This window comes from Panthera onca, chromosome A1 (assembly GCF_046562875.1).
Source record: "Panthera onca isolate mPanOnc1 chromosome A1, mPanOnc1 haplotype 2, whole genome shotgun sequence".
In the NCBI taxonomy this organism is placed as follows: domain Eukaryota; kingdom Metazoa; phylum Chordata; class Mammalia; order Carnivora; family Felidae; genus Panthera; species Panthera onca.
The window spans coordinates 191,090,186-191,103,633 of NC_138339.1; the positions used below are offsets into that span (position 1 = coordinate 191,090,186).

Sequence of the window (13,448 nt, forward strand, 5' to 3'; positions counted from 1 at the left end):
AAACAATTAAGTTATTCATGCTGCACTTGTTTGAACTTTTAGATGCTCTGATCCCATGATAGAATTTATAGGCCATCTAAAAAAATGATGGATCTAAACAAGCAAATCATTTTAAATTTTAGAAGTCCGATAAAGTTTTTAGTAATATTTGTGGCTGGAAGAAATTGGTAGCCACATATTAGATACTATTGAAATGGGCTTTTGTTTCATCTAGAAATAAAGAAGAAAACGTGAAAGTTCAGTATTTCCATTGGAGGCCCTTTACAAAGCAGTATTAATAATTACACACAATAATTCCACATGAAAGCTAAGCAGAGGATTCATCCTTTCGGTGCCTTTAATAAATGAGAAACAAGAAAATAAAAACAAACATGTTCTCAAGTCATTGAAATTGCTTTTGAATACACAACAAGGCAAATGAAATAAAACTGCAAAGGCATTAAACATGTGGTGCTTTTGTTTTCAAGAGTGAGAAATTTTTATTTTTTAGTTATGGTGTAAGAGAGCAGACGTTATGAATAATTCATTATTTATGGAACAATGTGAAATTATTCACAAGCCTTTAAAAAATTGGTAACATAATCAACTTAATAACGACTGGTTGCTCAGTGTTTGGATCTCTCCTTTTAGTAATATTAGAGGAATAAAGTTATTTCATTGCAGGTTCTTCATACACTCAAATGCAGAAGTAGATTAAATCCTTTTTTTTTTTTTTTTTTTTAACGATTATTTATTTTTGAGACAGGGAGAGACAGAGCATGAACAGGGGAGGGTCAGAGAGAGGGAGACACAGAATATGAAGCAGGCTCCAGGCTCTGAGCTGTCAGCACAGAGCCTGACGCAGGACTAGAACTCACGGACTGCAAGATCATGACCTGAGCTGAAGTCGGCCGCCTAACCGACTGAACCACCCAGGCGCCCCAATTAAATCCTTTCTATAATAGCTTCTTCTTAAGCCAGGCTGAAGGGGGAGGGGAAAAAGAGACTTAGGTTTTCAATAGCCAAGCTGCCTCTGCTGAGGACCTTGGTACCTCGCAGCTTCATATGGAGGTTTTAGACTTTGATCAGTGTACAGTATATGGGGAAACCACAACTCACATTGATGATTACATCAACAGGGGAGACGGAGCCTGAGGTCAGTGTAGCAGTGGTTGAGGATGACCCCAAAGAAGCAACCAGTAGGCTAGAATGCTAGACTTACACTTCTTGACTGAGTCATTGGAAAGGCTGGGGGGAAGCCGGCTCGAGGTTTTCAAACTGCTGACCTGGTGGTGAGACCCAGCTGTTCGCTAACATGATGTCAGAACTTCTTAGTGTCGTAAATCAGAAGTGAAATGATAATAAATTAGCAGACACAGAGCAAGCTTCACAGACTTCCCTTGACCTGATTTAAATGGAACTTGTTTTCCCCCAGAACTTGGCTTAAACCCATGTTTTATTTGTTTTTACACTAAAAATGATCCAGAAGGATGAAGTAAATAGGATACCTATTACCAGAAGTGAACATTTAACCTCTTTTGTTGCTCCCTATGGATTGCAGACAAAACTTCCCAAGGAGTCTGTTATACTACTTAATTAAAGAAAGATCTGATTGACTGTCAGTGACGGTGGAGCCCTCAGTGGAATTCAAAAATAGCATTCAAGTCATTAGTGTGCTAGACCTTCACATGGCCTCACTTTATCCAGCTTCAATGATAGGATAATTGAAGGTCTAAGGTTACACTTGATATTTTCTCTCTACTAGCTCTGTAGTCATCAAATTCCCTCATTTATTATTTAGTCAAGCATCCACAACGTCTCACGTTGCCGTTGGACTTTCAATGTGTGACCGTGAAAGCAAACTTTTAGAGACCTGAGTTCTGTTTCTTCCTATAGGTGGATGAGGTAATGCTGACTCTGAAGCAGGCTTTCAGCACAGCAGCTGCCCTGCAGAGTGCCAAGACCCAGATCAAGCTGTGCGAGGCCTGCCCCATGCACTCTCTGCATAAGCTCTGTGAGAGGGTTGAAGGTACAGTATAACTTGGCCCCGGGGCAAAAGCAGATTTGCTCTGGCATTTGGGAAAGTGAGAAAGTCACTCCTGTCATTGAATCGTTCTTTGTTTCCAAGTGAAATCAGGGCCCAAAGAGTCCTTTCTCATGTCCAGTCAGATTTGTGTGAGCAGTCTCTCTCCTAGGCGCCTGGCATTTCCCCCCACCCCTTCTTTCGTTCTCTTTTTAATTTTTTATTTTTTTTCTGAAGGCAGACTCGAGGAAGGGAGTTGGATTTCTCACAATTCTTAAGACTGCTGTGGACTTAGTGGGAACTGCCCAAATATTTGTCGAATGAGGGAAGAGAAGCAAAGGCATCCCAGAATGTCGACTGTTTATAGAAGTCTCTTTTTATTCCCCTCTCACTTGATGATATGTTCTTTTCCGTAAAAGTATAGAACTGGAATGAAACTTGCATGGTTTTTGAGGGACATTTGAAGATGACATGGATAATGTGATATCATAAAGCAGGTTTTTAAAAAAAAGTGTACTCAGGAAGGAGGAGGGGAAATGAGGGAGAGGTGACTCTGTGACTCACATCCCCTTTCTCCTCAGTATCTCTTACTAACAAAAAAAAAAAAAAACGGTTGAAAACAACTTCACAAGAGAAGAAATGCAAGTCAGGAAACCCTTGTTAAGCATCTGCTATGTGCCAGGCAATGTGCTAGGCACCGGGGATACAGAAATGACTGAGATGCGGCCTGCGCCTTCAGGAGCTTACAATCTAGAGTGGAAGACAGGCATGTGAGTCAGTGAATGCAGTTTGGCATGAGACGTATTATGATAGGTGGGGAGAACGCAAGCTCCAGAGCCCGGCAGAGAATGGTCTAGTCATTGTAAATGCAAATTGTGATTTCTGCTCAGTAGACAGCAAGATTATAGGCACATGGCAAAATTGATGATGAACATCAGTGTTGATTGAATATCCATTCAGCTGTGTGATCAAGGACTATTTAAATGTAATATTCAGATTTTAAAATGTATAGTATACCAAATGCACATTATTTTCACATTTGTACCGTTACAAAAATGGAGTATTCTTTGGTGTATAGTAAAGAGAACATTATAAATTTCTGGAGGAAAGACTGAATTGCTCAGGAAGAAGTGTTGGATCATTTTGCTATCCAAAGAGAGAAATATTCCTTCCACTTATCCTACTCAAAATACATTCTAGATGGATCAAACTCCTCAATGTAAACAAAATATTAAAATCATTAAAATAAAATAAGAATATTCTTGTGTCCTTAAACAAGAAAGCCTGTATTAAGATACAAAAATGCAGTAACTGTTAAAAGAAAACATTGATAGATTTGACCTCATAAGGATTTACATTTTTACATATCAACTACTTATTTGAAAGCTAAATAATAAATAAGAGGGGGCTCCTGGGTGGCTCAGTCTGTTGAAAGTCTGACTTCGGCTCAGGTCATGATCTCACAGCTTGTGAGTTCAAGCCCCGTGTCGGGCTGTATGCTGACAGCTCGGAGCCTGGAGCCTGCTTTGGTTTTTGTGTCTCCCTCTCTCTCTGCCCCTAATCCACTCGCATTCTGTCTCTGTCTCTCCAAAAAATAAATAAACATTAAAAAAAAAAGAATAATAAACAAGAGGTAAGGAGATAGCAGATTGGTAATCAGAATTTATAAGAACACTTACTGTGTGAAAGAGAAAGATAAAACCACCAGTAGGCAATGACACAATTCATATTAAAAAACACTTGTATAAAAAGGAAATTAAAAGGTCCAATAATAAAAATTAGAAGATTCTCAGCCTTATTAGATGTCAGACACATGAAAATGGAAAAAACAGTAAGATACTCATCAGATTAACTGTTGGTGAAATTGTGGGGATATTGATACATTTATGTGATGCTGAATGTCGTGCAAATTGGTGTAGCCATTTTGGGGGACAGTTGATAGAAATGTATTAACCTAAAATTGCCCACCAGTTCCTTGTCTTGATAAGAGAAACTCTTACATGAGTTCAGAAGGTGACATTTTCAAGGTTGTATTGTTTTTAAATAAGGGGAAATTGTAAACAACCCAAATGTGTATCAATAGCATAACTGAAATATGTTCATACAATGAATTAATAGGAATGAATTTCAACTGTATATCAACTTGGATACATTTTATTTTATTTTATTTTATTTTATTTTATTTTATTTTATTTTATTTATTTATTTTGAATTCAATACTTACCTGCATTATGCAGGTGTGTGCTTTATTTATTTATTTATTTATTTTTAATATATGAAATTTATTGTCAAATTGGTTTCCATACAACACCCAGTGCTCATCCCAAAAGGTGCCCTCCTCAATACCCATCACCCACCCTCCCCTCCCTCCCACCCCCCATCAACCCTCAGTTTGTTCTCAGTTTTTAACAGTCTCTTATGCTTTGGCTCTCTCCCACTCTAACCTCTCTTTTTTTTTTTTTTTTTTTATTTTTGGATACATTTTAAAATTATATAATTGAGTGAAAATATAATTTGCTGAATAACACATACACTTTGCTTTATCTGGAAAAATACATAATATCCTATATTTCTTTTTTTTAATTTATTTTTTAAATTTATATCCAAGTTAGTTAGCATATAGTGCAACAATGATTTCAGGAGTAGATTCCTTGGTGCCCCTTACCCATTTAGCCCATCCCTCCTCCCACAACCCCTCCAGTAACCCTGTGTTTGTTCTCCATGTTTAAGAGTCTCTTATATTTTGTCTCCCTCCCTGTTTTTATGTTATTTTTGCTTCCCTTCCCTTATGTTCATCTGTTTTGTCTCTTAAAGTCCTCATGAGTGAAGTCATATGATATTTGTCTTTCTCTGACTAATTTCGCTTAGCATAATACCCTCTAGTTCCATCCACATAGTTGCAAATGGCAAGATTTCATTCTTTTTGATTGTCAAATAATACTCCATTGTGTTTGTGTATATATACATATATATATATATATATATATATATATATATATATATATATATGTATGTATACAGACCACATCTTCTTTATCCATTCATCCATTCATCCATCGATGAACATTTGAGCTCTTGCCATACATTGGCTATTGTTGACAGTGCTGCTAAAACATTGGGATGCATGTGCCCCTTCAAAACAGCATACCTGTATCCCTTGGATAAATACCTAGTAATGCAATTGCTGGATCGTAGGGTAGTTCTATTTTTAATTTTTTGAGGAACGTCCATACTGTTTTCCAGAATGGCTACACCAGTTTGCATTCCTACCAGCAGTGCAAAAGAGATCCTCTTTGCATCCTCGCCAACATCTGTTGTTGCCTGAGTTGTTAATGTTAGCCATTCTGACAGGTGTAAGGTGGTATCTCATTGTGGTTTTGATTTGTATTTCCTTGATGAGTGATGCTGAGCATTTTTTCATGTGTTGGTTGGCCATCTGGATGTCTTCTTTGAGGAAGTGCCTATTCATGTCTTTTGCCCATTTCTTCACTGGATTATTTGTTTTTTTGGGTTTTGAGTTTGATAAGTTCTCTATAGATTTTGGATATTAGCTCTTTATCTGGTATGTCATTTGCAAATATCTTTCTCCCATTCCATTGGTTGGTTGCCTTTTAGTTTTGCTGATTGTTTCCTTTGGTGTGCAGAAGCTTTTTATTTTGATGAGGTTTCAATAGTTCATTTTTCCTATATTTCTTTTTTAAAGAACTTTTAATTTGGTGTACTTTTAGATTAATAGGACAGTTGCAGAGAGTTTCCAAATGTTCATCCCTATCCTTTCCAATTGTTAACATCTTCTATAGCCCAGTGCAATGTTTAGCATAGGAAATTAACATTGGTACAATATTATTATCCAAACTAAACATTTCATTTGATCCTTCACCAGTGTTTTCATTCATGTCCTTTTCATTCTAGGATCCCAGTCAGGATTCTACCTTATATGTAGTGGTGACTTCACCCTCCTCCTCAGTCTCCTTGTCTTCTGTGACCTTGACATTCCCAAAAAGCATCACTCCATTACTTTGCTGGTTGTCCCTTGGTTCAGCCTGTTTGATGTCTTCTCAATTTTGTAACGAGGGCACTCCTCCCTAGCAAGAGCACTGTAGAAATGGTACAGCCTCCTTCTCAGTGCATCCTGTCATGAGACTCATGATGTTGAGGAGTTTATTACTGGTCATGCTGGCCTTATCACCTGCTCAAGGTGCTCTCAGCAATTTTCCACCATAAAAGTACTATTCTTCACCCTGGAGCCAACAAATATTTTAGGGAAGATACTTTGAATCTGTACAAATCTCTTATGCCTTTGCTCACTGATTCTAGTATCTATCAAAGGCAAATTTATCACTATCTATAATGTTCTAGTATTTTAAAAATGTGGAATTTATACTACTTGGGTAATAAAATATAAAGCAAATACAAACAGTGTTATCTTACTCAGAGGAAAATAACTCTTTTCTCTTTAAAAAAATTTTATAAAACCAAAAATGTTTTCATGGAAAAATGTTTTGTCCAAGGACTTGATATAAATTATGTGTAAGAGTATGGTAGATATAAAAATAACATGATATACAGAGGTAAACAATTTCTTGGTAAAATAATAACACTAAAAATGTCACTAAATACTATTGTTATTCTTGAAATTTTGTTCTGTGAAACAAGACCTGCATGATGAGGAGAGATTCTGTTTGTGCTGGAGCTCTGCCTTTTAATATTATTAATATTAAATTAATATTATGTTACGTTGGGTTACTTGGGTGGCTCAGTGGGTTAAGCGTCCTGCTCTTGATTTCGGCTCAGGTCATGATTTCACCTTCATGAGATCTAGCCCTGTGCCAGGCTCTGCTCTGGGCATGGAGCCTTCTTAAGATTCTCTCTCTCCCCATCCTTCTGACCCTCTGCTCTCTCTCTCTCTCTCAAAAACAATTTTTTTTTTTGGTCATGTTTAAGCTTAGAGATTTTGGCCAAGGCTAGTGTTCACCCACGAGTTTCTGTGGTGTCAAAGTTTGTTAGTATACTAAACGGTACCTGGTTATGCTGTTGATTTGGTATCATTTAGAAACTTCTTGTTAATAATTCTGACTCCAGAGGGTGCCTGGGTGGCTCAGCTGGTTAAACGTCTGACTTTGGCTCAGGTCATGATCTCACGATTTGTCCGCTCGAGCCCCGCATCAGGCTCTGTGCTGGCAGCTGGAAGCTTCAGATTCTGTGTCTCCCTCTCTCTCTGCCCCTCCCTCACTTGTGTTCTGTCTGTCTCTCTCAAAAATAATAAATAAACATTAAAAAAGTTAAAAAAAATAATTCTGACTTCAGGATACCGACAGGGGTCTGTTGATTTAGGTAAGGTTTCCATCTAGCTTTAATCATTTCATGGTAGGTTTCCAAGGTTTATTATGAGTGGGAACACATCTCCTTGAGAACATTTAGCTTCAGAGCCTGCTAAAGGGACAGTCTGTAATGCATTATATATACATTTTGATGTATATATACATCAGCTACTGTGTTTAATACTTATCTCCATCATTTTCCATAGGTCTCTACCCTCCACGAGCCAAGCTGGTAATACAGAGGCATCTCTCTTCACTGACAGATAATGAGCAAGCAGACATCTTTGAGCGCGTACAGGTAACATAATTTATAGTTCTCACAAATAAGATTTAAGAAATGAGAATTGGATCCTGTTTTTATAAGTGTTTTTTTTTTCACTTCTCTCTCTGAAGTTAAAGATATATATTCTCTTGAACTGTGTATGATAGTAATGAGAATGCCCCTGTTACTTTTGCTTCTAAAGACAGTGAAACACTTAGCGTTATTTATGTCTGTCTGCCAGACACATAAAACCAAGAGGGAATACAATAAGATGAGAGAAGCTGTGTTGCCATCATGTGCTCTTGGTTTGTCTGTTGGACAGAAAATGAAGCCAGTCAGCGACCAGGAAGAGAATGAACTTGTGATTTTACATTTGAGGCAGCTGTGTGAGGCCAAGCAGAGGACACACATTCACATTGGAGAAGGCCCATCGGTGAGATGTTTTCTTTTCCTGGACCTACCTTTGTTTTGTTTATGTATTTACTCAAAATATCACAGAAGATGTGAAAGGAGTTTCTTTTCTTTGTGTTCTCATCGTTAGGGCTAAAGTCCTATCAGATTCATTTTTCAGCTATTTATGGGAGGTTTTAACATTGAGATAAAATAACGATGAGTTTTAAAATGTGAAAAAAAGGATTATTGTTATAAAAACAGTAATAGTAAGTGTTCATTATTTAGAATGAACATGCAGTTTTAGTTATATTAACCCATTTTATTTCAAATTCATATGAACATTTTATTTCGTTAAAAGTTTACACAGGCTTGAAGGGTAAATAGCAAATACCCAAAGAAGCAGTAGTATTTTGGAAACATCCCTTTTAGCTGCAAAGGAAGATATGGTATTTTTGTGCATGTGGTGGAGAATGTGTTTCCAGCTGCATGTAAATAAAGCAAGACACCAACAACAACATGTAGGGAGATGATGACATATTTACTTAGTAACACTAATTCAGATTAGTCTGTATTTCACTCTATTCAGAACAAATCACATATCACTTTATTAGTGATTCCTGAATTGTATGCATTGAATAGTCTCTTCGAGAGAACCTTCTATGAGCTAAGCTGTGTGATAATGGTGAACAAAAAAGAGATGAATGAATCTTCCAGGAAAGAGCTCAAATATTGGAAAGGGGAATGCAGACAGATAAATGGACACATAGAATAGAGGTAACAAAGTGGCTTTTTAAAAGAAGTGCAGCGAGCTCAAAAATAGCTATGTTTTTGCTTTAGAGCCAGAATGGAGAGTAAGGAAAGAGGGAAGAATTAAATAATTCAAGAAGAAGAAATTTGGGGGAGGCTGAAGTTTTAGGGGAGATGGTTTGTTCATTGAAAAATTCGAGGGAGTGTTTTTAAAGGAAGGGACATTGAGCACAAAGTTTTGCAGTAGCTGTGAGCACGACATACTTCATGCAGGCCTTCAACATACTTAATGGATTTTTAGGATGTACCTGGGGATTGATGGGGAAATAATGGCTAGAAGGATAGGCAGCAGTGAGATGATGAAGAGCCTTAAGTGCTCAGTCTGACTTTGTCATTGAAAGGTTTCAAGTAAGAGTGTGAGATCAGGTTTGTAATTTAAAGAGATAATTCTGCTGTTATAGTGATGGTTGATTTGTGGGACAGGTTGATGGGTGAGGAGGTTGACAGTGTTAGGACTGAAGTCACATTCTCAAATCCGGAGAATTTGATAATAGAATATGCGAGAAGTAACTCATTTAGTTATTGCACAAACTGTTATCAAGTTGCGTACTAGGTACTAGGCAATGGGGTTGAATAATGACAGCTCTTTTCTGCCATCTAACTGTTGAGGAGGAGAAACTGACATGTAATCAAATAAAGTAAAATATGGAGATATACGGCAGGATTGGGACAATGATATAAGTATGTACCAGAGAGGGATAACACCTATACAAAAATAGATTGAGTGATTCTGTCTTTAAGAATTTATTTTGGGGGTGCCTGCGTGGCACAGTCGATTAAGTGTCCAACTCTTGATCTCAGCTTGGGTCATGAGCTCGTAGTTTGTGAGTTCGAGCCCTGCATCAGGCTCTTCGTGGATGATGCGGAGCCTGCTTGGGAGTCTGTCTCTCCTTCTCTCTGCCCCTCCCCCACTTTTGCACATGGTCTCTCTCTCTCTCTCTCTCTCTCTCTCTCTCTTTCTCAAAATAAATAAGTGAACTTAAAAAAAAAGAATTTATTTTGTCTTGGAGAGAAGCTGAGCTAGAGCACTACTGGAGATATGGGAAAGGGAATGAGGCAAGAACCATTTAGGAGGCGTGATCATTAGGACTTGGTGACTGGGAACATGTGTCAAGGAAGGGAAAGGGGATTGCTAGTAGAGGCCACACAGTTGCAGATTTTGGGGAACTGTATGAAACTAGTCTAGGACATGTAGAAAGAAAACAAGAGTGGGGAAAGGGATGGAAATAAGAAATAAGAGTTCAATTTTAGAAATGTGTTTGAGATTTAATTAGAAAAATGGATTTGGTGCCCACAGAGGAATTTGAGTTCATGGTGTAAATATGGAAGACATTGGGCTCTGGCATAGACTTGAAATCGAAGGGGGAGGTACTGAGGGACACCTGCATGTCAGGCAATGAGGGAATTAAAATGGTGCCAGTGAAAAAGACAGAAAGAGAATGAATGAAATTTGCCATGGTGGGTGACCAAGGTAGGAGAAAAGTTCAAGTTAGAAGATCAGCCATGCCCAGTGATATAGGAAGGTCAAGAAACATAAAGTCTTGGGATTTTAGTAAGTTCTCCCTCACTTTCTCTCTTCCCCCCCACCCTTCCTTTCTTCTTTCCATTTATTTACCTGGTATTTACTGAGCATCTACGGTGTCAAGCATCGTGCTAAGCACCATTACAATTTCTCTATTTTAGTCATGTTCTTTGCCTGAAAGCCTGACAAGAATGCCTTCCTAATCATTTATATACACCCCAGCCCAGTCCAGCTCACATCCATATCCATGGCTTTCCTTCCTTTCTTGAGGGGGATCATATATATATTTTTTTAATCAGTAACTTCTTAACCCCATGGAGCCAATTCTAATGACTGTGCTGAATTTTCCTGTCTGGTCTTTCATTCTCTGATTTCCCTGTCCTTCCCATGATTTTTGAATATTCCTTTCCAATAAATCTTTCCCCCAGACATTACTTTGTGATGCCCCTCTGCTTATAAAATCTGATCCGTGATTCCTCCCATTCAAGGTTTCATATCCAGCCTCACTTTTCCAAGTTAACCTTCCACTACTTTCTTTTGTTTTAACCAAACACCTGCACTGTCTCACTGCCCCATGGGCATTGGTCTTTAGGATTTTGCTGTCATCCCCAGTGCCAGGACCATCTTCATCCCCTTTTTTTCTGCCTGTCTGAATCTTGCCTATCTTTTTATTCCTGACCACTGAGACCCACAACCAATCTTTTGATTCCTGAGACCCACAACCAGTCTTCACACTTCCAGATTTGATACATGTTGTTTTGTGTTGCTGTTTAATGTGAATATATTTCTTTCTCAAACAAATAATAAAGTTTCTTTCTTGGAAATTTTCTACCACTAGGAACCATGGTAGCTTTTTAGTGTACTAGGATAAAATAGAGAATCTAATATAGTGGACATATTGTAGATTCTCATACAGTTTGTAGTATCTATGAGTATTTGTTGATCTGAAAGAAATGATCCACTCACAAATGAAAATGGGATTTTAACAGAGTCATCAGCAGAATTCAGTTTCACTAGATGCTTTGTTCTTTGAAACTTTTTTTCTATGTTTTCCTTCATAATTTGGGTATAAAATATGTGGCTTGAAGAGGGATGGTTATAGTTGTTAGTCAAAATGGCAGTAAAAATTGATGTGTCAAGTTTAAATTTTTGTTAAATGCAGCAGGAATATATTAGCAGAAAGGAAAGGCATAAAGGAGAGATCTTCTGTGTTTTTTTATTACTTGCAATATTAAAAAGTAACCCCCTGTCCTTATAATCTGTATGCTCACAGTGTGGGGCCTAAATTATTACTCCTTAATAGAACTACAGAAGAATTGTTATGGTTTTTAATGGCTTAGTCAAGCCTGTATTTAAAGGCTCATTTAACCCTGAATGTTTCCAAACTAAAATTTATCTGTTTTTCTTTCTATAGACAATTTCAAATAGTACCATCCCGGAAAATGCAACAAGCAGTGGAAGGTTCAAGCTTGACATTCTGAAAAATAAAGCTAAGAGATCTTTAACTAGCTCCCTGGAAAATATCTTCTCAAGGGTAAGATTAAACAGAGACTCTTAATTAGATATTGATGTCTGTGTTTACTAACTGCTTTACTTCATTCTCAACTGTCTCACAGAATATTTCCTTTCAAAAAAATAAACCACAAAGATAGCTTTAATATAGTTAAATTATTTAAAGTAATCTCATGATTTATTCTGGTGCTTCTAATATCTAAGTTTGAGCAAGAGATTTAGTAGTAGAAATATATATATATATATATATAGGAACTCAAAATACTTCATTTTGCTATTATTAGGAGCTGACAGGAAATGCTGAAAACAGTGTAAATTAATAGAAATCTACATATTCCATTTAATAAATTTGTATATTTTATTTTAAAATCAAAGTGATTTCTCTTCCCTTCCATTATTCTCTTCCTGAATGCTTCAGTCCAAAACTGTCAGATGAGATCAGGCAAGGTAGAGGTGTTAGGGCTGGAGGGTGGGAGAGTTACAGTGGCTCAGAGCAGAGAGATAGAGCCTGTGGGGTGCTGTGTGTGGGGTGGCCCAATGCAACCTGTGAAAACCAGAGTGTGGTGAGGAGTGTGTCAACTTAAGAGGGTAACCTGGTTCAGGAAGTCTGAGCCTTAGCCAATGAGGAGGCCAGTCCTGCATAGGGATGGCCCAGTGCAGGATGTCAGAGTGAGAGTGAGTGGAGGGGAGAAGGCATTCAAGGTGCTGCTATGAGGAGTTAGAGTCTGAGCAGGGTGGGGATGGTCTCTGTGGGTGGGCGTGGCAGCCCTGATATGGGGTGTTGGAACCTGAGTAGGATGAGGAGAGTGTCTGTGAGGTGTCAGTTGTGGAGATTTTAACACACAGGGGACTGGTCAAATATGTAAACGTATTAAGGATTTAGTAAAAGGAAATTACAAATATGAAAAAGGAAGAAATTAGAATAAATCCCATGTTGTTGGATTCAACTCAGAGGTAACAGTATGGAATCCTGGTTATCTATCTATATATTTTTGAATAATAGAGTTTTATGTATAATATGTAATGCGTGTATATGTATTAACACGTGTGTGTGTGTGTGTGTGTGTGTGTGTGTGTGTGTGTAAATCTGTATGTGGTCCCTGGCTCTGTCCACTGATAGGAGCTGGGAACAGCTTTTCTGCAAATAACAGTGAATAAATTAAGCCTGCTTGGGTGACACCAAGCACCCAAGGTTTGGTTTCTGCATATCATTCTACAAGAGGGAACTGGGATCCTGGGAGAAATGGCTGATTCCAGGACTTCAAAAGGAAGTAGACGATAAACAGAGCATGTTGGTATTTTAGATAATAAGGGAATGCTCAAAGAAAGATGGTGGTATGTCATAAAAACCTTGAGGGGCATCTGAATGGCTCAGTCGGTTAAGCGTCTGACCTGATTTCAGCTCAGTTTATGATCTCATGGTACGTGGGTTTGAGCCCCACATCATGCTCTGCGCCGACAGTGTGGATCTTGCTTGGGATTCTCTCTCTCCCCTTCTCTGCCCCTCCCCTGTTAGCTCTCTCTCAAAAATAAATAAACACATTTTTAAAAAAGTTTTAAAAAGGCCTTGAAGGGCTCCCACACTTGACATCTGAGGCAATATAAATGTCAAAATAAATGATAGCAAAG

The 13,448-nt window shown here is 37.9% G+C and overlaps 1 protein-coding gene across 6 annotated transcripts in view; it reads left to right on the forward strand.

Moving 5' to 3' along the window:
* The window catches only part of TBC1D4 (TBC1 domain family member 4), a 73,563-nt gene that overhangs the window by 15,132 nt on the left and 44,983 nt on the right, over positions 1-13,448 (forward strand). For all 6 annotated transcript variants that reach the window (XM_078432765.2, XM_078432764.2, XM_078432768.2 and 3 more), the window contains 4 exons: positions 1,876-2,008; positions 7,530-7,621; positions 7,908-8,018; positions 11,722-11,841. In XM_078432765.2, coding sequence (XP_078288891.1) covers positions 1,876-2,008; positions 7,530-7,621; positions 7,908-8,018; positions 11,722-11,841 — 456 coding nt within the window. The remainder of the gene's footprint in view (positions 1-1,875; positions 2,009-7,529; positions 7,622-7,907; positions 8,019-11,721; positions 11,842-13,448) is intronic.